Source organism: Aptenodytes forsteri, unplaced genomic scaffold (genome assembly GCF_000699145.1).
Source record: "Aptenodytes forsteri isolate BGI_AS27 unplaced genomic scaffold, ASM69914v1 Scaffold404, whole genome shotgun sequence".
Classification (NCBI taxonomy): Eukaryota; Metazoa; Chordata; class Aves; order Sphenisciformes; family Spheniscidae; genus Aptenodytes; species Aptenodytes forsteri.
In genome coordinates, this window is record NW_008795629.1 from 1601558 (window position 1) to 1627903 (window position 26346).

The 26346-nt window shown below is 36.9% G+C and overlaps 1 protein-coding gene and 1 long non-coding RNA gene across 2 annotated transcripts in view; both read left to right on the forward strand.

The window, feature by feature from the left end:
* Positions 1-3445, forward strand: part of LOC109279546 — a 9564-nt gene extending 6119 nt beyond the window's left edge. Inside the window, exon 3 of the long non-coding RNA XR_002086231.1 lies at positions 3426-3445. This is a non-coding gene — a long non-coding RNA (uncharacterized LOC109279546). The remainder of the gene's footprint in view (positions 1-3425) is intronic.
* Positions 1-26346, forward strand: part of ATP13A3 (ATPase 13A3) — a 63076-nt gene that overhangs the window by 16491 nt on the left and 20239 nt on the right. The window contains exons 2-16 of the mRNA XM_009282342.2: positions 6162-6255; positions 8202-8375; positions 9177-9347; positions 9681-9751; positions 13301-13381; positions 15202-15271; positions 16146-16280; positions 17084-17156; positions 17894-18025; positions 19043-19222; positions 22182-22339; positions 23006-23194; positions 24119-24180; positions 24772-24922; positions 25388-25504. Of these exons, the coding sequence (XP_009280617.1) occupies positions 6162-6255; positions 8202-8375; positions 9177-9347; positions 9681-9751; positions 13301-13381; positions 15202-15271; positions 16146-16280; positions 17084-17156; positions 17894-18025; positions 19043-19222; positions 22182-22339; positions 23006-23194; positions 24119-24180; positions 24772-24922; positions 25388-25504 (1858 nt within the window). The remainder of the gene's footprint in view (positions 1-6161; positions 6256-8201; positions 8376-9176; positions 9348-9680; positions 9752-13300; positions 13382-15201; positions 15272-16145; positions 16281-17083; positions 17157-17893; positions 18026-19042; positions 19223-22181; positions 22340-23005; positions 23195-24118; positions 24181-24771; positions 24923-25387; positions 25505-26346) is intronic.

The window sequence follows — 26346 nt, forward strand, 5'->3', positions numbered from 1 at the left end:
TGTCTCCCTCCCCCCCCCCCCCCCAGCCACTATCGGCAGTTAAGAATGACTGTTCAAGAGATTTTTTTTTTTTAAATTCAGAAATCTGAAATACTTGTAATGACATCAGACCATTTAGAAACTTAATTTTTAACTCCAGGGCTGTGAAGTGTCTCTTAATGAAGGATATATTTGTTGTAAATAAGTTCTTGAAAAGGACTTGAAAAGTCTTTCAGTAGCCCTTAAAGGTACCATAACAGTTAAGAATGACTGTTCAAGAGATTTTTTTTTTTTAAATTCAGAAATCTGAAATACTTGTAATGACATCAGACCATTTAGAAACTTAATTTTTAACTCCAGGGCTGTGAAGTGTCTCTTAATGAAGGATATATTTGTTGTAAATAAGTTCTTGAAAAGGACTTGAAAAGTCTTTCAGTAGCCCTTAAAGGTACCATAATGGGTCCTTTTGGACCTCGGAGAGCCAGACTGGTCACTTAGTAAGACACTAGATCAGATTTCAGGAATATGATTCATGTTTGATCTATATCATGATCTTTTTCTAGATAGGCCAGTTGTTTTTTTGTCTTAATTCTCTTCCTGTAGACATTTACAGTGCTTGGTTTATTTAATGACAGCGATTACGTAGGGAGGTGAGGAAGATTGACTCGTATTAATGTCTGCACATAGGTGGTTTTTAAATTTGGCCTTTTTCATGCATGTCTCTCACTTTTCCTGTCTGCTTTGCTAGATCTTTTCATTTGCCCTTTGCGTTCTTACCAAAGCAGTGCTGGTTGATCCTTGTCTTGTACAGAAAAGTAACTTATTTCTGCAATGTTCGGGTAGTGACCAAGTTACCTGTTGGCTTTGTAGCACTTGATCTCTAAAGGTCGTCTAATTTGGTGTATGTGATCGCTTCATCATGCTCTGTGATAAACTGTAAAATGGTGAGAGCGAGAAAAGTGTGCATTTCTTAACTGCCACCTTTAACATCGATTAGCTCCTCAAAATGAATGTTGTTGTCTTCACTCGCAGCAGCTGTAAATACAAGGAAGGGTTTGGTCAGAAGCATACATGCTTTTAGCTGGGCAGATAACATCAGGACTCGTGCATAGACCTGAAACTGTCTGCAGGCTCCTGGTGAGGCGTTTGTGGTTTGAATAGAAGGAGCTGGACCGGGCGGCTGATGCCTGGAAGCGCAGCCTCCGCGCCAGCCCGGCCACAGTCTTGCAATTGTTCGGCCACACTGGAGGGAAGAGGGAAAAAAAAAAAAAGGCATTCCAAGCAGTGCCAAATTTTCTTTGATATGTTAATCTTTTGATAACAGTTTGAAAAGCCCTTGGAGACTTTTTTTAGATTTTAGACAAAATAGTTCATTTGTCAGGACTTCCCTTGTAGATAGGGTCTCAGTTATTAAGAATTGCCTCACTAACTCATGATAACAAAAGCAAGTGCAGAGGACAGCTGCTGGACTGCTTGTTGGTAAGAGAAACTCTTTCAGTTATCTCAGGATTTTTACGAATATCTGAAAAGAATAAAATAGGGACTGTTTAAGATACAAGTTTCTAAGTTTATTTACTTGCGTATTTTAAGCAGACAAATGATGACAGAGCATAAGCATATGTAACAACTTGGTAATTTTTTAATGCATATCCATGCATGGATTTTACTAGAGACTTGAGCTGTCAAAATTACATTTTCATCTGAGAAACGTGGTATTTAAATTACCCAGTGACTGCAGGAGATCTCAAAAGTTTCTTCTTTTGTAGCTTTCCAGACCTTGGAGTTTTTCTCTTGAAATTATGAAACTTCCAGTTAAACTGGAAAACTGGAAGAATAAACTGATGGCAACAATGTATGTATGCTAAAGCAGAATTAGTTTTTAAGGATTATGGACTTTGGGGCAAATGTTGGGGAGAACAGAGGGAAGATCTCTTTGCTTCCCACCCCCCAAATCAAACTTGAAGGGTAAAATTTGCACTGCAGTAGTTTGTTAATCGTGCCAAGTATTAGAAAACTGACCTCAAATAAGCTAGTAGTCCTTTGAAAGTGTGGCTTGAAGAACACTTCAGGCATACTGATTGAGACTTACTGTAGTTCCTTAACAACATTTTCCTTAATAAATATGCCACGAGTTCACTTGCACCTTTTATACTGTTGCTATGAATGTTTATTGCCTATAAATATTTTGGTAGAACTGCTTGGTATCCTGGTTGTTTAGTCAGGATAGATCAACAAATAGATATTGCTGTAGTAATTCAGAAAAGGTGCAACATTTTCTTCACTGTGGGGGATACATGTAGTTTTAAGATCTGTACACTGCTGTAATTTCTCCAGTGATCCAGTTTGTGAACTACTCCAAAATAATATCGACTTAAATCTGAAAGTGCAGGTGCTGTCCTACTCATAGCTACATACTCTTCAGGACAGAGGCAAATAGCAAATGCAGTTTAACTTAATTTTGATATACATTTTTTTACAAAGTTGCAGATTTACTGTTTAAGCTTGTGATTCAAATGTATGCTCTTAGAAGTACTTACAGTTCAGACACTGCTCAGCTGATCGCTATACCATTTGTTAAATTTATACCTATGTTCTAAAATGTTGCAAGTGATTTCATTCTTAGTCTCAGTGGCAAACAGCGATTCCTTTACAGACCTTTTTGATACTTCCTACTTTTCTGACTCTAGAATACGCTTAGCTATACAATAGTAGCTCAATGAGCAAAAATTATGTAAGTGGAGCGACAGTAACTTTCACCGTTTCCATTGTTTTTGGCCCCTTTCTTTAAGAGGAACAAATAGTGCTTTTTGGTTGCTATTTTCAGTTTGTTAAAGGGGGAAAGGACTTCTCTAGCTATTCACTCCAGGGAACTTGTGCCGGAGAGAGGCTGAGTGGCAGCCCTTGCATCACAGGCACTTTATTTGAATATTCCTGAGTCCACGTTGCTTCTTGTGAGTGGATTTCAACCTCACTTCAATTCGAGTACTAGTAAAATGTCGTACTCCCTTGTAGTCTGAAAAGTCCAAGGCTTATGTTTAAATATTTAATTAAATATTTAAAGTATTGAAATGTTTAATTTCCCACCATATTATAGAAAGAAGTAAAGATCGAGTGCAGATTGCTAAAGTCTCCTCTGAATTGGTGAGATGCTGCTGCTGCTTTGTTCAGGCTGACCCAGCAGCCTGAAGTCACCTCCAAAGAGGGCAACCCTGTGGAGCCCATGGTGGTGGTGTTCTAACCCCAACTTTCAGCAGGGTAGTGGCAAACAAACCCAAAGCAGTTATGCGTTTGAACTCGTGGTGATGAGCTTGGGCTGATGATGTGCCAAAAGGGATAAGATTGGAGAAAGAGTGCTGTTCTTCGTTGCTGAATAGTAGTGATTTTCATGACCCATCAACTAAGAAAAGATCTCTAACGTTTTCTAAGTTTAGAGATTTGAATTTGAGTTTAATATGGAAAATTACAGGCAGTATGTGAAACATTGAGAATGTGTGTGTTAGGTGAAGGTTGCTCAGTAAATGAGTCTGTATAAAATAATGCAGATGGAGCTAATGATGTGAGTCAAAAATAGCCTCCTAATGACCCTCGTGTATTCCCTGTGTGATTCTACCCAGCTGTTCAAAGAACTCATTGAATCACAGGAATTATTGCGGGTGCTCTCAGTGCTGAGATTTCTCTTCGTGCTTCTTCAGACTGATGACTTGACTCTCCTTCCTAGCTGTGGGACAGCCCTAAATTAAAGCAATTGCAGTTCTCTGTCATGCTGCTGCGGTGTCCCATAAGGTGCCTGTTCTGATGCGTTGGCCATATGGAAATATCAGTTGAGATTTATTGATCTTGAAGCTGTTTGCATTTATTTTGCTGCCTGGCGCTTTCCTGTATCAAGTACAGTTGTTGCTAGATATGTTAATCGAGATTGGAGTTTTGCCTGCAGGCACTGTTTTTGAGGTTGCAGTACACTATAGCAGGAAAATGCATGTTTGCTCAAGAGCAGACTAGTTCAAGTATGATAAATCTAATAATTCTCTCATGGAGCTGTAAATTCTACTAGAAGTATAATTCTGTAAATACACAAAACTTTTTCTGGCTGCGTGACTTCTTGATTGAAAATGTGATTTGTACGGTGTACATAAAGTTGTTTGACATTATTAATTCAAAGATTGTTCTCAGGAGCTTTCTTAGCAATCCTGTGTAGGTTCAGGGCAGATTTTAACTGGTTTTATATGTATATATCTCTCTATATCTTTCCCAGGATAAAAAGCTGCTTAGTGAAGAAAAGTGGCAATTTAAACAAAAATGTGTTTTAGAACTTGCATGACTTGTGTAACAGATAAGGAAGCATCAGTGGTACATATCTTTTGGCTTAATTTCCAAATTAATCTGCAGTAAGAAAGGTATTCATAGCTCAGTATTGGATAGTAATAGAAAATTTTCAGCTTAACAAAGCAAGGAGTGTGTGAGCTGGTGTTTCTATCAAAGGAGACACTTGTTACCAAATTAGCTTCCTTCCATACAGAACAAAATACAAACTGTATCAAGCACTCAATTTATGAAGTGCTGAGTTGTTTTTTACCTGTGACTGAGCCCTGTGTTGTGATGCAGTTCTTTGCTTCGAGTCTGTGTTTCTTCCACTAGGACTCTGTTCAGCAGTGGGAATAGATTTCTGAGGAGACCCAGATTTGGGCAGCAAAAGAAACTTTTTCTGTTGGGTTCCTGCTTCATTTGTTGACTTAATTGGAAAGGAGGTGGTAGCTTGCAGAAAACATGTGAGGATGTGATGATGTTGATAAACTGCAGGAGTTGGGAGGAAGGATCTTTTCAAGTTGGCATTGTTGCTGAATATAAGTGCACGGATCCAGGGTCTGGCTTTGAGAGGATCTGACTTGGAGTCTGGTGATTTGATTTGTGAAAATGTTGGGGAGTTAACGACAGCAAAGAACTTGGTAATGGTTGTGCTTTTATCATAATGCTGCCTAAAACTAAGCATTTTAAATAGTGGCATCCTAGTCTTCAATGGGCAGCTGAGATGAAGTTAAGTGGATGGCTTTCACCTTGATTTTTTTTTTTTGTAACAGCCTTCTGTCTGAAAAATGACAATTACAATAACTACTTGTGCTATGACAGTGAATCCTTAATACTTGAGGACTGCTTATGTAATAGGTGCTGTCTTCTGAGAGATTTATATATGTGCAGTAAATAAAATCAAAGGCTGTACAATGTCAGTGCAGAGAATGATAGTTAATCCATGTCTTGGCAGGTGAATGCTGGCTGTTCAGTGGTTTTAACTATGGCAGGTGGTCCTGTGGAAATACGATATGGGAGTAGTAATTATAAATTGCGTACAATTAACATGTACAGGTTAACATGTTAACCTCCAAATGAAGGTTAGATGCAGTTTTAATTCCAGAAATTTAGCTTTTTGACTTGGTATCTTTGATTTTTCTTTGTTTATGTGATGTTGAAACTTCTGATGAGCCTCATAGTATGTTGTAGCCTTTTGTTTGTAGTTCTTCCTTATTGGAATAGGGATCTGCGTGCACTGTGTTCATCTCATAGATAGCTTCATATTTTTTCATGCCTTTCCCTGTTCATGAAACTTGTGATCGTAATCTATCCTCAGAGCACCCCTCAAGATTTGCAACTGTGAGATATTTACAGTAAGAAGTGAACCCATTGATACAAATTGAATGGTAAAAGAATTGGAAAGAAGGGAAAAGACTGACTGACCATTAAGCATGTCTTGATTTAGAAATATTAAACCGGGGACTAAACTACTTTTAGCATGTACTTACTTTTCTGCTCAGATGAGAAATGCACATCTCAGGGGTACAATGCCTTTCCTCTTGAAGGATAGCCTGGCTTCTGAAAGCATCTGATTGGAGCTATTATGTATAGAATGATAGAAATGTATAATCTTGACCTACTTTTAAGCTTTTTTTACAGGTTTAATTTACGTTTCTGCAATATTTCACTTGTATTCAGCCAGTGTTCAATCTGAAAGCTTTACTAGAGCTCCTTGGGTCGTTACTACTGGAAACTAGTAACAGTGCAAATTTAAGATCTATATTATGTTGTCAGTGTGTTTTATATGTAAGCACTTACAGAAAATAACTCAAAACAACCTAATACGTAGGTATAAAATCATAATGTTGCTTCGATTTTTAATTCTTTTGTTGTTAAAGGTCTTCCATATCTCAAGTCGAGAAGTTCTATATCATACTAAACATGGAGAAAGAAGAAAAGAAATTTGTCAATAAAGCAGAGGAAGATGAGATGGTAATGAATTCTGTTCGTCTATTTTTATACAATGAAAGAAACACTTTTTCATGGTTTTCTCTCTAAATGGGGCATATTACATCAGGAAGTGGACTGTCTCAGTTTAAATCGGTTTAGCAATTTTATGAGGTTATCCTTGAAAATCTTTTTTGGTATTAAGAAACCTAGTCTTGGAATAGGGAATGTTTTTGTTGAAAGCCCTTGCAGAGGTGCTGGGTTGGCTACATTGAGGTCAGTACTGCAATAGATAACAGATTTTGGTACTTAACAACTTTTTTTTTTTTTAAAGGAAAATGGAAGCAAAGTGTGGTGCTTTGTGTGTGGTTGTTTTTTTCCCTTCAAATCCTGGAGCTTTTTTCTTGTCATTTAAAACAGGTTAATGCTCCATAATCTGACTGTACTCTGCATACTCTTGCATATTCATATTTATGCAGATAAGACCCACTACCTAAAGCATGGCAAGCCGTTCTATGGGTATTTGGTAGCACACAAACTTTGCATCCTACTGCAGCAATGATATCTCTTATCATTTGTCCTGGAAGACGCAGAAGTTAGCTTTGACAGGAAAATAGTGGCAGCTGATCTTTAAATTTCTAGAGACAGCAGAAACTATTTGGGGTATATAGGGATTTTTGTTTTAAAAAATGGTGGATTCCTGTGAATTGAAGTCCTTGTTCCGTCTTTGTGCACGCTGCTAGGAAAAGCTGCTCTTCACTAGACCAGCTCTAATATGGAGAGTAGGCAAATACACCTTACAACAAAAAATGAAACTGAGATGCTTATGGTCTGATCATTAAAACAAATGCTTTTCGGAGGAAATAATTTTGTTTTGCCCCAAGAGAAGATGAACCTCTCTCACCATCTTTCACCCACTTGTTTTTATTGGTAAGGAGTGAATACTGGCTCCAGTGTTTTGGGGGTAACAGAGAATGGGTTTTGTCTCAGTTTTTTGTCAGCTGAGAAGGCTGCAAAACAAACTTGTTGAAAAGCCTTTTCTTAGGAAAGGAGTTTAAACAATTTCTAGTACTGTTTAATGAAAAGTACAAAAAAATTTGCAAAAAGTTGGTGTCAATATGAACAATGTGGGTGGGACTCAATGGGAAACTTCATTGCCCTTTTGCAGCAGGAAATATAATCTAATGACGGAATGTGAAACTCAGGAATGTAACACAGCATCTAGTAAGTCACTGAATTATTTTCTGTTCCTGGCTGTCATCAGGTTAAGTTGGTATTTGCCTTTGACCAAGACACACTTAATACTTTGTGGGTTTTTTTAATGGGAGAAGAGGATTTTTCCAGCTGGTGCAAGTTACAGAGCTTTTGACAGTGTGGCTTGCAGTTTCTAATGTTTCACAGTAGCATTTCTTGTTAAATGGCAGGCAAAATAAACCAGTTTCTCTACTAAAAAGTTGTGTTTGATAAATATATTTACAGGCTTGTTTAGAAAGTATGAAATTCAGCTGGCACCAGTAATTCAAAATTATGCTAGCTAATCGGATGCTAGAGTGGTAAAATCAGCATTTGACAAAACCACATATGCTTTTGCTCTTAAATGCTTAGCTGACTTGTGCTGTGTCATGGTCAAAAATTTGGTTGTTCACTGAGAGTTAAGGCAGGTTGTGTTGCAACCTCAGTCCTTAAGGAGCAGTGCAGAGAGAAGACAGGTCCTGCAATGAAATGTTTTAAACAATGTGGATGTTCTGCTGTTGTCATGCCTTTATTGATATTTTTATTTCTGACTGAGTGAAACAGTGTTCCCTTTCGTTGCCACTCCCATCATGTATTAAGTTTTTTAGATCTTTCTTTTCCCCAGAAAAGAAAAAGGAGAAAATGACTTTGAAATTTGGTTTGCTTTAAATACTGCACTTTATGAAAAATTAATGTTGGCTTCCTGAGCCAGAGTAATTAAGAGGTTCATCGTTACTTGTTTCTCTGTTTCCATGCAGGAGATCTATGGCTATGATCTATGTCGCTGGAAGTTGGTGCTAGTTACTGTAGGAGTGATCTGTTCTGGTGGCTTTCTTCTCCTCCTCCTCTACTGGATGCCTCAGTGGCGTGTGAAAGCAACATGCAAAAGGACTACGCTTAAAGACTGTGAAGTGCTTCTGCTGAGAACAACTGTAAGTCTGTCGGAGGGTGCGCTTCTCCCAGTTTGCAGTTGTTTCGCATGCCTCTTGCTGCTTGCTAAAATACACAAATCCTTGCCTGCAGTGTAGACACGATTTTGCTTTACAGCACTGCAGAACTGTGCTCCTTGGTACTGTACATAGCTTTGCTGCCCGTATGGGAAGACTGACAGCTGTTCGTGGAGGACATAGCAAAAAAAGTCTTTGCTTTTGGATTTTAAGAATTAAATACGTGAATGCTGTTATCGTCAAAAGTTACAGAACAGATACCTTGTTCATATAACATGGTAACACGGTTTTCAGGTTTTTCCTCCCTGGTTCAGCAAAGATACATTTGTTGAATTAAGGTGTAACTGTGGACCCAAGTGTGGTTTGATCTCAAGTGATTTTCTTCCTCTACAATTGCTGTGTACAGTCCCTGGTTATGATCTTGTGTTAAGCCCTCAGTTATTTGAAGTTGCAGGGTGGGTGCAGCTGAATGCATAGGTATCCCATAGTTTCTCCTACTACAGAACAACTGTATTAAATTGTGGCAGGCTGAAGATGTCAAAATTCAAGTACCAAGACTCATTGCTTAAAAAAAAAAAATCTTTCAGTGCAAAAAGTATGCTTTAGAATTGTGGAAAGAAAATGTATTCTTAAGGTAGCTGATATTAACTTGGGGATATTTTCTGTAGTCATGTATGGGCTCTGCTAATCTGTCATCTGTTGTTGACACATTTTGCTACAGCTACTGTAGTAAAATGCTGTTTAAATGCTGTTTCAACCAACTCATTTTTTTCCCCTCTTTTTAAGGATGAATTCAAGATATGGTTTTGTGCAAAGGTTCGCAGTATGCCTTCTTTGGGAGCCAATCCTTTACAGAATCCTAACCCTATTGTACACAAGGTTTCAAATGGCCGTGCTGTTCATTTCTGTGAATCTGCTGCAGAAGAGAATAAAAATGATTTGAAAAAGTATTTGCCTGTAAGTAAACCTGCAATATTACGCTTGCTAATTTTCAAAGTATCTCAAGTAGTATCTAGAGTAAACACACATAATACTGTACATGTGAGCTGCTACTTTTGTCTAAAAGGCTAACTCGTTCTTTGGGTGGAGCACAGATCCACCACAGATCCACTTTTCCTCAATAACCTGTTACTAGAAATTGTGGAATGCTTGAAAGATTACTTAGAAAGAAAAGTTTTCATTTTTCAGTGAAATTTTTCTAAATTCACTTTCTATCGCTGCTCAGAATAAAGTCAATCAGAAGAGAGATGTTAAGCGGTACTAGTTTAATATCTATGTCTGCCCTTCCAGATTCGTTATTTCACACATCACAGCGTGAAGTATTTCTGGAATGATTCCGTTCAAAGTTTTGATGTTGTACGGTAAGAATACTTTTTGTGTTGTGCTTCAAACTGCATTTTTTTTTAAATACAATAGTATGCCTAAGAACATGGTGAAAATTCGTATCATGTTCTGACCAGCTGTCTTAGCTCATTGAGTCTTTGTTTGAAACATAGTGAGAGCAGGGAGATTTTAACTCGATGTGACTTTGGAAGGAAGGTATTTGTTTAATCTACCTTTATTGAGCCTGATTCGTATAGGGTGACAGGCTGCATGCCTCTGCAGGCTTTTTGCCTGTTCTTGGAGTGTTATTTGAGAATCAGAGCACCTGTTTATAGACGGTAGTTCTCCTCCTAAAAACTCTTAAAAACTTTCCTCCTGATGGAATAACTTATATTTTTTGCATTGCTGCTGAGCTAGACCCAAAAGGAGTATCTAGGAAGAGGGGAATTCACCGAATACCTTGTTGCTCACCTTTGTGTAGGTCTGCTGCTATGTTTTAGTCCAGTTGAGCTGAATTTGATCCCTCTTTTGTTACTCTTTAGTAACAAAAAGAGGTCTCTTGCATTGATAGAGAAGGTCTTTTAGTGAGCAGTACTAGCTGCGCTCACTGAATGTGATGCGCTGTATTTTCTTTTATCCGGCAGCACTGTTGCATGATGTTAGGGTTGAAGAAAAAAGTTCTTTTTTCTGATGCTACTGCTAAGGCCTTCTCATAGTGCTAACAAGTTAAATGAACACAGACTTCTCTGTTTTTGACAACTGCTTGTTAAAATAAGTTCAGGTCAGAAATAAAACCTCTTTTTAACTTAAATCAATGTTCACTATATTGAACTGTCATGTGGAAAAGTCCAGGCACTACATATAGAGAAAAATAATGACCAGTGACCAAAGGAAAGAAAAATAGCCAAAATTTCTGTAAGAAGAAACATACTCTGCAAATGTGTCTTATGTTTTTGAAAAAAGTATGTGCCAATAGTATGGAAATTTATCAGTAATGACAACAATTTAAAGAAATTATCATAATACAAGCAGTTACAAAACTGAACACTCCTCCTCTGGGAGGCTAGAAATGTCTCAGTTCACGTGTAAATAATTAAAAGCTTTGTATGCATTTTTTATGATAAGCCTCCCATGAATTACAGTGGTGCAGGTAGTGACGCTTGTCATTTTGCGTTACTGTTTTCATGCCTATAGTGTTGCTAATTTAAACTGTTCAAAGGGAATATTTCCCACAGATGAGACTAAAAAAACTCAAAACTACTTTTATGCTAAGAACAGGTATGGGAAAAAATCATACGACTCCACACGCGTAGAAAAAAATGTTGTTCCTTAGCATTAAAGCAGTGACTTGAAACCTGACATTTGTTGGCTGTTTGACTGTGCCTTTTGATGTTCTTGTGATAACTCAGCCAATTTATAAGCCCCGGAAAAATCTCAGATATGCCTGTGAAGTTATGTGAGCATTTATTCAATCACATTCTTGCTGATATGCCAAACTTTCATTTGTTTGAAATGAAACGACTGAGCCTGACCACTTGTTTAGGTAGGTACTATAGCTGAGCTGGACACCATTATTTAGCAATTGGGTAATAAAGAGGAGAAACAGCTGGATCTGAGACATACTTGGTACTGGCAGAGTACTAAGTCACTTTTGTACAAGGTCAAATAAGAATGAGAGTTTGCTATAACTCTTCTCTAAAGTGAATTAGGTATGATCATGCAATGAAGTACTAGATACCACCTGCGAAATAATAGCTGAACTTATGAATGATAAATATTCTGAAAAGAAGTCTTAAAAATTTGTCCTTCATCGAGATAATTTTTCTTAATCTGCTCTTCAGTTTATGTAAAAACCAGAAATCTGTATTACCTAGTAACATGGTAGAGAATCAAGTTAAAGAGACTGAGGGCTTTATAGTAAAATCCGTAAGGCAAGCCACACAGTTGTAGTTGTGATCTAAGCACAATACTGCATCATGAAGATAGATTCACTCTGTGCAGTTAATTATGCAAGTATCCAGAGACAGAAAAGTTGCATCACATAATTAAAGACTTAGCACAATACAGAAGGGAGGCAAATTAAGATTTCTTGGGCAACTAATTTGGTTATGAGAGCTTGACTTTCATATCATTGTTCTTCTTATAATAATGCAATATTAAGATCACTGTTTTAAACACAGGAAATGCAAGTGTAATTGTTCTTAAACTAAATCAGACGTAGCCAAAGAGGATGCAACTTTGACCTTGTATGTCTGTTTTGTTTTAGCTAGTGTCAACTGAATCCCTGAGTGAGTTGATGAGTGCTTTATGTAATAAACTGTGTGCACACGGGGTTTTTTTTAAATGCCCTGGGAATTCAGTACTGTAACAGTACTGTAAAAAGCAGATAACGTCCTGCTAGAAGCTTTGTCTTTGCATGGACATTACGCACATAGGTATGCATATTTGCATATAAAGCACTTAGCACCCTTCTTAAACCCACTGTTAAATTCCTTTTTGTGCAGGAAAAGAAAAATTGCATCATTTGGGACACAATGGGAGGAAAGGCGCAGTTATTAACAGGGAATTGTATATTTATTAATCTAAAAATTGTAATTTTAAAGTCCTTGAACTTGAAAATTTTTAGGGAAACCTTGTAAACCTGTGGCCAGATTAACACATTAACATTTTCACCTTCTGTTCTTTTACGAGAAGTTGGCGGAAACATGGTCCTAGCCTTTGCAATAGTGAGCATGTTTAAAGCTTTCCCTGTGTTCTAGAGAATGGAAATAATTGTTACTATATATGCACAATACAGAGTTTTTTCTTCACTGGGACAACTCTGAATCCTTTTTAGTAGATAACAATAAATATCCCATATAAAAAAGACTCGTGTTGAATAGTGCTGGTTTTTGTCATGTCATCTGTGAAAGCCTTTTGGAAGGTAATGATATTTTCCTGTGCATCCAAAGTATGTCCACTAGAAAATGCCTGGGTATTGGGCATGATATGTCCGATTTACTGAGTTTGGTAGTTGAAATGATCCCATAGCTGTAAATATAATGATGTTTCAGGTGTGCTTGCTTATCTGCAGATCTTCTAAATTATAGCATTTGCTTTCACAGCATGTAGAAAAGTCCTGTGAAGATGAGTCTTCCAGTAATAAGGAAGTACTTAAAATGTAGACTGTACCTAGTCATGGATAAAATTTTGATAGCAAGATGAGACAAATGAAGATAATTTGAAGAAATATTAATCCATACTGATTTCATATAATGTTTTAGAAAACTTGCTCACTTTTTCTTTAGAGGCCTTTGAATACTAGTTATGCTAGTATTTTACTTCATTTTTTAAGTGTATCTCCATTTTGATTGAAATAGATACGACTATCCTACAGACTAAGACGTGTCAACAAGAGGACTGCTTTTAACATCTCATTGGTATCTGCAGTTGTGAAAAAAATAGCTAGAAAAACATTAATCCATAGACTTTGTTCTTTTATAATACAGTGTAACTCTTGGCAAAGACCTAGCTCTTTTGAGTTACTGAATACTTCATTTTAAATATCAGGTTTCTTAATTAACTCATTGACTTTTTCCTTTAATTAGTGGTCTAGATGAATCTACATTCTGTTCTTCAATTCATAATGAACACAGCACAGGACTGACAAAGGGAATGCATGATTACAGGTAATACTACAGTATTTGAGGGAAGAATTGTTTTCGTTCCGTTACCTGTTCTCAAAGCGTTAACAAAATTAAAGACAGTTGAGTGATTAGTGTTTACAGACAGGCTCTTACATGTCCTTCAAAGAAGGCTGCTAGATGTATGAAATTCTTGTTTTTCTTACCTGTATGTTGGGTAGGAACTCGTCTCTGATATTGTGTTGACTTACTTTTCTCAAACTACACTGACCATGGGAATTGGAACTATTGCTTAAAGTAATTCAGAATATATTTCTGAAATTGTATTTACTACCTAACATTTTGAAATAAAGAGAGTGTACAAAAAGAATAGCAAGCAGTTACTTTTTCAACCACGTTGGCAGGTATACAGTGAAATTTGGCAGCTGATGTAAAACAAAGTAGTTATTTTTTCCACATAACTCACCTTTAAGTGACAAATGTTACCATAACATACTGTCATTGCTGAAGGGCGTGTATGGGTTCAGAGGCAAATAGACTGATTCCCGGTGGAAAAGTCCATCAAGAGTTCTTTAGCTAGAAAGATGCTCATTTGTCTCAAGCTGCAGATTGTTGAAGGCTTGAGGGGAACGCTGAGGGAGATCACGCTACTGCTTCTTGTTTTCTTTCCCATCCTTGGCTAGTGGTCATTGTGAGAGAGGGGGTAGTGTGCTAGGTGGCTACTAAGGAACATTGGATGCCAGGAAGCAGCAAACCTGGCCTAAACTGTAACTAATTTCTTATTTTAGGAAGATCAGGCTGAAACTTCCCAGGTCTCAGGACCTTGGCTTTAATTTTAAAAGCTCAGTTAATATCACAGGTGTGTCTTACAGCTTGCATGGATCTGTCTCTGGTTGGTTGGGGCTAAATGTGTTCCCCACTTTTTCTTTTAATTCTGGTTGGCAAGAAATAACTGGGGAAAAATACTAATTTTTTAACGTGCTATTTTCGACTAACGGTGTAAATATGCCTGTCAAAGGACACAGCTGAAGTGCATAGGTAGAGAAGAACTTAGTCTAGAAAAAACCTTTAAAATGTAACTTTAATGGTACATAGTTCAGGGATTTCTTAGTTCTCAAATGTGAACAGCAAGCTGGAATATATATTGTGAAAATGTAGATATGTCCTTAATTATTGGTGTTCGAATTTATTGATACGCTACCCAAACTAGAATAGTTTGAGTTCTGTTGCATTCCTGGCTGGTTTTTTCCAAATGAGACCTTCTTAGAGTTTAAATATGGAAGCATCTGCTTGCTCATCATTCCATTTTCTGTCAATTTGTGTCTCTTCCTACAATAAAAGCCTTTTCCTTAAGATCATCCTTTAAGGGCTTCTTCATGTCAATGTCATTTAACCAGCTCAGATCCCATCAGAGGTTAGTTTCTTGCCTCCCCCTTTCATGATTTGCCTTTCTTCATGCTAAGAATAAAACTAAGATACGGAACCATGAAAAACAGTGTCTTACTGCAGGGTAAGAGTTAACACTTGTTGAGCTTAAGTTAATGAGAATCCCATGTTGGCTTTTAGAATGACATGTCTAATAACATTGGACCTATACACAGTTTACAGGGAAATCTTACTATGAAAGAACCTAAAAATTAAATTACAGTTTAAATTGAAGTATAAAATAATTATCTTTGTATTGGAACATCTCGCTGGGTAAATGTTTTCTGATAAACATCTTTTGAAACAATATGATAAATAAAAGGGGCCACAGATTAAGTAGTATTTTATACTTTCTCATATTAATGGAATTACTTTAAAGTGAATAAGACTTCTAATAAAAACTTTAACTGTCTTTTGATATTTTTCTTTTTTTAATGCAGAAAAGCATTCTATGGAGTAAATGAAATTGCTGTGAAAGTGCCTTCCATTTTTAAGCTTCTGATTAAGGAGGTAAGATCTCTTCTTTAACAAATTTAAAATAAGGAGTATATCATTAAAAGTTACTTTAAGTACAATGACTATTGGACTGGTCTTCAAATAATAATGTAAAATAAATGTAAATAAACCTTCCCCCAGAGCCCAGCACTGTAAAGCAAAATGATATGGACCTTTATTTTTGAGGTCTCCAAACTTAAGAGATCTTAGCTTGTAAGCTCTTCAGAATTCATAACCTGGTGTCTTAGCAAGGACGTTAGAAAATGTGTCAGAATTCTTTGAGAGGGTATGCATCTAATTTATTTTTTGTTGTTCATATCAAACTTAAAACGACCGATTGTGTTCTCCATTATCAGACCAGGGATTATACGCATCAGATCAAATGTGTTCTTGCATATACTTTTGTTGGATTTGTTCCATTTTCCTTCTGTCAGGTGGATTTGAATAATTGACTTGTTATCCATGTGCTATAATAATGCATGATAGAAACTTTGAACAAAGAAACTCTCCAGCCTGAACTAATGGAGTAAGAACTTGAGGTGTCAGTGCATTTATTAATAAGAAAAAGATAATAACATGCAAATTAATTTAAGAATTGTAACTTAAGGTGCATCAGATATTCCTATCATTTTGCTTTGAGTTGTAGGGGAAAATGCACGCAGCCTTAAAAGTGTGTATTCGTGTAATATTTTAGTGAGAACTGTGCTTCTGAGGGTTTGAGGAAGTAGTGAAAAAGAGGGATCAGTTTGGCAAAACAGACAAAAATCATGTATAAAGAACTCTGAAAGGTTTATCTCCTCCATGGAGGAGGAGGATGATTCTGACTCTCTTCTGACGGAGAATGCATGTGACCTTTTGGTGTAACTTTAATGTTCTGTCACTCTTCTAGGTTCTCAACCCTTTTTACATTTTTCAGTTGTTCAGTGTGATATTGTGGATCACTGATGAATATCACTACTATGCATTAGCAATTGTGATCATGTCTGTAATATCCATTGTTAGCTCCCTCTACACCATTAGAAAGGTAAGTTCAAAGAAAACAGATGCATCTTTTCAGCTTTTTACTGATTGGTTTATTTTGATGTGAAATTGCCTACAAATCTTTAAGAATTTTTCAGAGGTATGCAGGTAGAGTACTGTTATGGGTTTTCCCTCTTTGAGCTGAAAGAATTTGGATTTACAGTTCTCTTCGAGACCCTTCTCTGCTGACTTTCCATGCTATTGAATCAGTAGGTTGACCTCAGATAACAGAAACACTACCTCACTTAAATAAAACCCGGACACAAGTTTATGTACCAAGTTGTATTGACAGTAGTGATTCCATCTTGAATTGTTTCCTTCTGTTTGAAAAAGTCCAATGGAATTGAGCACCAGCCAAATGCGCGGATTGTTAAATTGGTGATGCATTTTTCTCTGTAGACTTAGCTGTAGATGATGGAAATCAAAGTAGTAATTATCCTTAAATTGCAATCTCTGAATTCAGACCAGAGACAAAAAAAACCCTTTTGCCTTAATCCAAGTTCATACAACTACTGCAGCTTTACTTATGTATGTTAATGACCAAACGTTTTTATAACATTTTGTGTGGCAGTGTATATTTGCTTCCAGAATGCTGCTAAAAGTAGGAACCTGTACAGGTTGATGCACTCAAACTTTATTTGCCCAGAAGTTTCCTAAACTATGTTCAAGAGAATGTTTTGAGTAACATTTTGTTGTAAAAGGCTGTTAGTAAAGAATCTCATCACTTCTATTTGTAGAGATAGAATGTGCATTTAGAAGACAACAAGCTGTGCTTTTAAATAATGAACTGTTTTCTCCCCTTTGCAGCAATATGTTATGTTACATGACATGGTAGCAGCTCACAGCATTGTCAGGGTTTCTGTCTGCAGAGGAAACCAAGGTAAATTTCACAGGCAGTTTGGAAGGTTGAGTTTAAATTGTTTGTTAAGTGTGAGTGTAAAGTTGGTGTGCATCTGTGCTTTCTTTGATCAGCTTGAAACGCTTGCATTTCTTAGCAAAATTGCACGGGAAAAGGAGAAGTTGCAAAGTGGAATTTAGATAGGATAATCACCTGTTCAGGATTATCCTTCTAGATGGTATTTTTAGTGACTGTCAGGTTTGTTCTAGATTTGGTGTTTGTCATTATCTACCACTTCACATATGTAATTGTCACTGTAGTTTCTTTCTTGGCTTAAAGACATGCATGCGTTGGGTTTCCATTACAATTTATTACCCATCAGGGGCTGCAAATCGATTTCTGGACTTCTGCTCATTTGGATACCACAGTAGTTGAAGATGGTTAGGTTGTGGTGTGTGATATTGTTTTGTAAGACATGCTTTTGTATTGGACTTGTGTTTTTATACTGAAGTTATACTTTAGTTGTTAATATCACTTGTACAAGCTTGATTCCTTTCATTTGTTATGATGAACTATATCCATGTGCTCTAGAGTTTAATCTGTGATGGAACTGGGTTTATCAATGGCTTTTTTTCTTTTCAAAAACTTTTCATAATGCCATTAATAAAATGGAGTATAATCTTAATTGTCACCATCTGGATCTTAGCTGTGAGGACCTTTATCAGGTTTTGTAGATGGTGGCTATTTTCAGGTGAACTTGTTTGTGTTTTAACACTCAGAAATAGAAGAAATCCTTTCCACCGACCTTGTGCCTGGAGATCTCATGTTGATTCCATCTAATGGGACAATTATGCCCTGTGATGCAGTACTTCTCAGTGGTACTTGCATTGTAAATGAAAGTATGTTAACAGGTAAAGTAACTCGATACAGTTTTGCGTGGCTAAACGTATTAGTTATACCTATGTGCATGCTTAACTTGCAGTATTCTCTAGCAGAAGTGGATATGTTTATTTTGCTTGAAATGTGTATGTTCTTGCAATTACATATGCTCCTAAGTACTTACGTACTTGTGTTCTGCTTATCTGCAACAGCTACCTGGTAGTGCTTGGCAATGCCAAAAATTAGTGGTGGTTTCTTTTTGAAAAGCTTTCTTCTTGATAGTTTGTCTTCCTGCCTCTTGACTTGGTGTTCTTAGTGCAGATTGAGTTCTGCAGTATGTTTCTTCAGAAAATTTTTGCCCAAACTTTTTAGCTGCTTCCAAGAATGAAGGTAGTGAGTAGAATGTTCTGCTGTATTTAAAAACAGAAATTATCTCAAGTTGTGCCTGCATACTCAGAAACCAGGGACTGATGTATTTGAAGGACAGCTTCAGTGAATAGGATGGGCTTTTTGTTATTCCTAGGATAATCTGTCCCAACTGGCAGCGTTTAGAAAATTGTAGTTCAGAGATTGTGTGGTTTATCATGTTCAATTCTTTGAATATACTTGAGCCTCTTGCTGCTGCTAGCAAGATAAAAATTGATTGCAGCCCTAGCTTGAGTGTATTCAGTCACCGAAGGAGCTGAGAATAATTTTCTTCAGCTTCTAGTTTTTCTGAGTAAAGATGGGGTGATGCCTTGCAGCAGGAGAAGGAAGCTTATGTTTTCTTTCGATGAACTGTATTTTACACCTATCTGATTTGAAGTAAGAGGCACAAAAGCTGTATTGGTGGATAACGAATAGAGTTAAGTAAGATTTGGATAAGGAATCTGGTGAGCTGAGGCTAATAGATGAGAGACTACCTAATAACGTGCTGAAAGGAAGATGACTTCTTCCATAAGTCTGTTTCTGTGCTGATGAAGTGAGATTATATTGTTCTACTTGAAGTTGTGAAGGAAAAAATGTCTATTCTTATTTGATCTTGCTTAGACACTCTTTTTCCATTTAAGGTGAAAGTGTTCCTGTCACAAAGATTAATCTACCAAATCCTTCAGAATATCCGAAAGCAGTGGGAGATGAAATATACAGTCCAGAAGTGCATAAACGGCATACTTTGTTCTGTGGAACCAATGTCATTCAAACCCGTTTTTATACTGGAGAATTGGTCAAAGCTCTAGTAGTGAGAACAGGTATCGATTGTGAAGTTTATCACTTGTTAACGTAGTACTTGCTTTTATAGGTGTATGTCAACTGATAGTTTGAAGTATTGTATTGAATGTTGCTAAGCTTGGATAAATGAGTATACCCCAAATAACTTGATAAATGTCTTACAACAGTAATAGAACTAGATAATGGCCTGGAGAGTATCAGTGGGCAAGCAAGAAAGTGAAGCAGTCTTTAGCATCAATTTAAAACTTACCTGAATGCATTTTCAAGTCCTTTAGATGTTTTTTACTTTGTGTTGTTTGAACTACATATGCCTCTTTGAAAAGGTTTGGTGTGCCATCGGATTGGGTGGGTAGTGGGGAACGGCTTATTTTAGTGGAGTCATTGGCAATGTCAGATGTTTTTCTTTGCCCATAGTTTTGTCAAAGCACATAACATTTACTTAAAAAATGTGTTCGACCTAGCCTTTTCTACAGAAGTGCTTATTCATACTAGTATGGTAAAGGTTTGGTTTTAGATAATACAGATGTTCTATTAAAAACAATTGCATGGACTAATGTAGTTGCAGGATTCTGCTTTACAAAGATGATCTTAAGAAAACCACCACAAAATATATCAGTGTAAGCTATAATCCAAGCTACAATAGAATTGCATAGAATAAATTTGACTACATTGACTAGAATACTACTTAAAGCAAGTTTTCCAACAAGTAACTTCATCCTAATTAGCCTCTTCTTTCTCTGGTGTCTTCACCTTCTGTTCATCTGTTTTAGCAGTAAATGTTCTGATTTTTTTATTAAATTCATTAATGTCTTTCTAGTGGCTTTTGTTAGTCTTTTTTTCAAAGAAAAATATTTTCCTTCCTTTGAACACATCTCCCCTTTAATAATATCCATCTCAACTTCTTTTGTTTCTTAAATAAGAAATTTTATGTGCCCAGCCTGACACGTATATACAGATAGGTGGTCCAAAACAGGAACAGAAATGAACTGCTGAAGACTTATTTCTTATACTCTGCAAGAAGAATAATGCTTTTTTTTTTTAAAGTCTGGAACTCTTACAAGGAGAATTGTAATTGCTTCCAACACACTGAGTCTTACTGCCCTGGCATCTGAAGTAATTTTTTTTAATCTGCTCTTTGCCTGTGACAAAAGCAAAGAGCTTTTGTTATAAGCAGGATGAATTTAGCTCTGTGGACCTTGTTCAGATTTTATGTATGGACAAGTACACTTTTCCTGCTATGGCTATATATAGAGAGAGGAGCAAAGGGATATAAAATCCTTTCTGTTCTCCTGTTTGGTTTACAGGGATGGCTTTTAGGCAAGTAGGGAATTTCCCACTTCACAGAACTGGATAGATGTCACAGTGCTTGCAGCTTCTCGCTCCTAAGATGTCCGATAGTAAGAACTAAAGTAATTCTTACCTAGTGAGATACAAGTAAAAATCCCTTTATCTGAGGAGGGGGAATACCACAAAATTGAAGCTACTAGAAAATTTAGTCCTTAAAAGAATTCTAGGAGAGCAGAACTCCATATGGTTGTGTGCAAAGACGTGTAGTCTTAATCTTGTTGTAAATCAGGATGTAAGATTGAGTGGCTGGGACTGTACGCACAGTACTCTTCAGAGTTAAGCCTTTAACATGAAATGTTTGTTACAGCTGCAATATCATAAATACCAATGAAATAATGTATCCATTTTTTTGCTCCTGAAACTCAGTTCATGGATATGTTAGTTTGTATGTCATTGTGGCTTCTATTGTAATTGTAAAGAATTCAAAACTGGTAATTATTTTTAGAGAACAGAAATGTTCACTGAAGCTATCTGTATGTCCAGTGTGTTCTCAAGACACCACATGAGGTTTTCATTTATTGTTTTACCCTGGTGTGTTCTAGCCTATGTGGCTACAGAACCTTCTGTAAAACCATTAAAAAAAAATCAAAAGTAGTTATGATTTTGTTTTTTGACTACTGTGTCAAACTACAAAGCATACATGACTAAATACTCAAGTACATACTGACATGCTGAATTTCTCCGAACAGGCCCATGGTTTGTATTCTGCAGTAGCAAATTCAAAGCCTGGAGGCTTCACGCCCTGTTCCTCTTGTGATGAACTCATCCTCTTTAAGACTGATGCAATAGCTGCTTCGTTCTGGTAGAACCTTGTATGCCGCATATCAGTGTGAAGGGCTTAGCCTTTGCTGGGAGGGCTTAGCCTTTGCTGTGATGGCTTGCAGACTGAGAAGCTGTCAAGGAGCTGTCACTAATGCCAGCGGACCTGACATTGGTATTGAGGTTGTAGTAATAGACTCTGAAGTCTAAGCAGATACAAAATGTTTCGGGCATACAAAATTGGGCACTGGTGTTGGTCTCTTCACATGTTGAGGCGAAGGTTCAAGGAGGCTCTCAGGGTGTCTACTGGTTGTCTGACTCTAAGACCTTTTGAAATCTAGTCTCCTAATTTAGGTGTCAAAATGTGATCAAGAGGTGGGTTTCTCCAAAAGATGACTCTGTGCACTGCAGTTTTTTTCTGAATCTTTCTTTCTGGCTGTCAAGGGAGCTCACAAACTTGCCATTTAAGTACTTAAGGTTGGACTCTATGAGTAACTTCATTTTCTTTTTGCAAGGACTGGCTTAATTAGACAACTAATAAATATACCCACTAGCTCTGCATTGTGAGGGATAAAATGCAGTACAAGAAGCTCTTCCAGGCCAAACCATTTGAGGGCTTTTTACTGCTGCTGTAGAAGAGGGGTTCATTTGTGTCAGCTGCATGTCCTTGCCATAGGAGAGAAGCACTTAGTATGATGTGCACGTACATTTTTGAAGCACCCTAATTACAGTATTGCAAAACATCTGTTACTGTATATTGAGAAACAGTCTTAATGAAATGAGTAGCTTAAGGGTTTCATTGAGGTTTTTAATATATTTGAATAGCTTTGCTCTTGTTTATACTTTTAATAACTTACTCCTTTTTATTTCTAGGCTTTAGTACTGCTAAAGGACAGCTTGTTCGTTCCATACTATATCCAAAGCCAACTGATTTTAAACTCTACAGAGATGCCTATTTGTTTCTCCTGTCTCTGGTAGTAGTGGCAGGCATTGGGTTTCTTTACACGGTTGTCAATAGCATCTTAAATGAGGTATGTTTTCATTTCTGGTCCAGAACTGCCTTATTTTAGAAAAGGTTGATCATGATTTCCAACACGCTTCAGATGATAAGAAACAATTCGATTTTAAGTGAAAATTTCTTTGCTTTATTTTGTATCAATGGTACAAGAAAGACAAGCTTACTGAGAACAAAATTCAGCAGAGGCAGAATTTGAATATATTATAGTGAAATCTGAGTTTACCTCAATTTCTACGGACCCAATTACTAGGCTTTTCTTTATTATATGTAAGATTACCATCTGACTGATACCCAGTTGGAAGAAATAGGATACAGTACATCTAAAGCATGCTGCAGGCAAAAAAATCCTTACCAAGAAATTGATAACTGATAACCTGATAACTGTAATTTTTTTCTCTCCAAAAATTTTGCATTATTCAGTTACTGTTTTAAAGTAATATATTTGCAGGGGAAAAAGCGAAAACTTGAAGTTATGGGTTGTGGATAATTTAGGACTGGATTATTGTGGTTGCTGATGGTGGGTGAAGATTGTGCTAGGTTTCTGGGCAAGCCAGCACGTGCTATACTGGGGAAAGCAATGTGTGGATTTTGCTTTTGGTAACAGTGATGTAATGCTTCAGTGGGATAGTGAATCTTTAAGTAGTGAGTTCTTGTTCATCAACTCTGACCTTTATTGCAGGTTCCGGCTCGTACCATCATCATCGAGTCCCTTGACATTATCACTATCACGGTGCCTCCAGCGCTCCCTGCTGCCATGACTGCTGGCATCGTTTATGCACAAAGAAGGTTGAAAAAAATTGGCATCTTCTGCATCAGCCCACAAAGGATAAATATTTGTGGCCAGCTGAATCTTGTGTGTTTTGATAAGGTTAGGTGAATTTTGAAACTTTGTGTTGCTACCTGGAGAGGCATTGTATTATAAATGGGAATTTGTATAGACTAGCAACTACAAGAAAACTCATTACTTTCACATAAGTTATATAATTTTTGTCCTGTTTGCTTCCAGGTATTCAGTGTTTACCACCTGTTAACTCACATAATTTAGTCTGCTCTAAAAAGTTGTGATAATACAGAGCTGCTTTCTTATCTCAAGACACCCAAGTCCTACTTTATACTGGCATCCCCGAAGTGTGAGAGTTGGGGTCTATTAAGAGTTTTATTTAGTACACAGGATTCTGGAAAATTGAAGTGTGAAGTCAGACTTGTTTCTCATTTTCATTTATTTCAATGCAAAGCCGAACAAGCATATTTTGTTATTATTCCATAACAGAAACACGAGTGAAAGACAGTAATGCCACTAGCCAGAATCCTTTGCTTTTAGCTAATTCTTAGATAAAATTTATTTTCCTCCTTAGAGTTTTAGCTAAAATCTTAAGTACCCACACTAAATTTATTATTTCCCTTGTAAATATATTCCAGTTACTGTTTTAGCCATGTAAGAAAGTAGTACTAAGGGTTTAGTACCTATTTTCTGTCACCCCAACCCCTGAATATAGAGATGTTGAGCTATCATCTTTGGATTTTAAGAGTCTGTTTTGTCCTGTCTCCAAGGAGGGGCATGATTGGTTTGAATGGTTTTTTAAGTTAAGACAGTTGGAACTTAGTTACTAGCAAAAAGCAAGGGAGATACTGTATTTCCTGTCCTGAAGTCTTGATTTTTAAGTGAAAACAAAATAAAATATATTGTTCAGGTGTAATTTGGTTAACTGGCTGTTAATTTTTTGCTTTGCCTGAAGATAACTTGTTTCTGAAGGCTTTTTCTTCTTGCCATGCCCCTTGGTTTATTTTGCAGACTGGCACACTTACTGAGGATGGCTTGGATCTTTGGGGAATTCAACGGGTGGAAAATGCTCGGTAAGGATAAGCTCAGAGCTGGTAGCAAATATGGTACTTAGTTGTGCTTTAACAGCTTCAGCAGAATAGAATAGAAAATGCAATGTGAGCTCATATATGTTTGCATTTCTGTAATGAGCTGTGAGAATGCAACTGAAATCATGGTTTCGGTGTAATGAAAGTCAACTCTCTTACGAGGCTGAGGTGGAATTTAATTTGTTAAAGTCTGACACCTCATTAGGTTCACACTGCAGAAATGATGCAGTTAAAGTATAGCATGTTTCCTTAATCCTGTCCTCCTAAGCGATGACTTTTTGGGCAGCTAAAATGAATTAGCTTAGCTAATTGAGTTAAGTACAAAGTGGTAGGAGGCCTCTGTATGAGGAATCAAACTAGACAGTGAATTAACACAAGAGTTTTTGAAGTAGACAGAAGTTGCAACTGTTTCTGAAGATTCCAGCCCAGAGTCTTAATCTGTTTGCTGTGATGTGTGAAAATACAAGTGAAGAGACTTGTGCAGTCAATTTTCTTCTGTTAATCTAAACAAACTTTTTGAATTGGCTCATAATAAATAATTATAGTGCTAAGTATATTATAACTTCATTGTTTTAGTTTCCTTTTGCCGGAAGAGAGGGCTTGCAGTGAGAGCTTGCTGAAGTCTGAGTTTGTTGCTTGCATGGCAACTTGTCATTCCCTTACAAAAATTGAAGGGGTACTTTCTGGGGATCCACTTGATTTGAAGATGTTTGAAGCAATAGGATGGGTAAGTGTCTGCTTGTTTCAAGAGAAGCAACGTTTTTAAGATCAGTAATCTGAAATTTCCTATGTTGTTATATACAAGATAAGCTATTATATGCTGTTTCAAGCTGTAACTGTAAAACGGTGGGCTTTTGACAATGCCTGGGTGTCAAAGGAAGTCTTAATATGAAAATGTTCCTAAAATGTGTTCTGTGCAACAATTCATAGAACTGAAAGAATCTGAAGAGCTAATTTACTGCTTTCTGATGTTGTGTGTGGCAAGGTTTCAATGCATATAATAAACATGTAAAATAGCTAAGTGGATCTTAAGTTAACTGCTAAATTAAGACACTTAATTCTCACAGGAAGTCTTGTTTAGAAAGGTTATTGCACCTTGGGCTGACTTCCAAGGCTGGTTTTTTTTCTGAAAATTGCATTATGAGAATCAAAGTTAATGAATGTATAAATTAGTTGATTATTTTTAATACAGATTTTAGAAGAAGCAACTGAAGAGGAAACAGCCCTTCATAATCGAATCATGCCGACAGTGGTTCGACCTTCAAAACAACTTTTCCCAGAATCCAAGCAAGCAACAAATCAAGAAATGGTATAAAAATTCAAAGTAATTCTTTGAGTTAAAGTAATCCTTCATGTTAAACAAATACATTTTACCGTATGCTGTGGTTCTGGCTGATATAATTCAAACAGGATCAAAACTGTGTAGTTTTTGATGGCAAAGATAGAGAAGACATGTTTAAACCATTCTTGAAGGTAGTGGTTCAGTATATGCCACTTTCAAGGTGAACAGACTGATTGCAAGCATTATTACCCTTACAGGCTGGTTATAAAGTTCTGTAGTGCTTTTTGAGCTTACGCATTTTAATATTAGTATCGTTACCAAATTCTTACTGTACTAATGAAGTGCTCAGGTGTGCTCACCTTGCAGTTTTAGTTAAAACAATGGTTTGTTAATGTCACTGCACGGTACGGAATTCTTGCCACTGTTGTACCTTAGAGATATATGTTTTAATTAAGTGCAGAGTTAAAAATAAAATGTCCTTGGCAGATTTAAAATTTTCTTCTATCTGCATTTTCATAGAATCATAGAATAGTTTAGCCATTCCCTTGTCCTGTCGCAACAGGCCCTGCTAAAAAGTCTGCCGCCATCTTTTTTATAAGCCCCCTCTCTGTGTGCCGGTGTTTCACCACCCTCAGCGTAAAAAATTTCTTCTTATATCTAATATCTATCTACCCCCCTTTAGTTTAAAGCCATTCCCCCTTGTCCTGTCGCAACAGGCCCTGCTAAAAAGTCTGCCGCCATCTTTTTTATAAGCCCCCTTTAGGTACTGACAGGCTGCAAGAAGGTCTCCCCGAAGCCTTCTCTTCTCCAGGCTGAACAACCCCAACTCTCTCAGCCTTTCTTCATAGGAGAGGTGTTCCATGATTGTT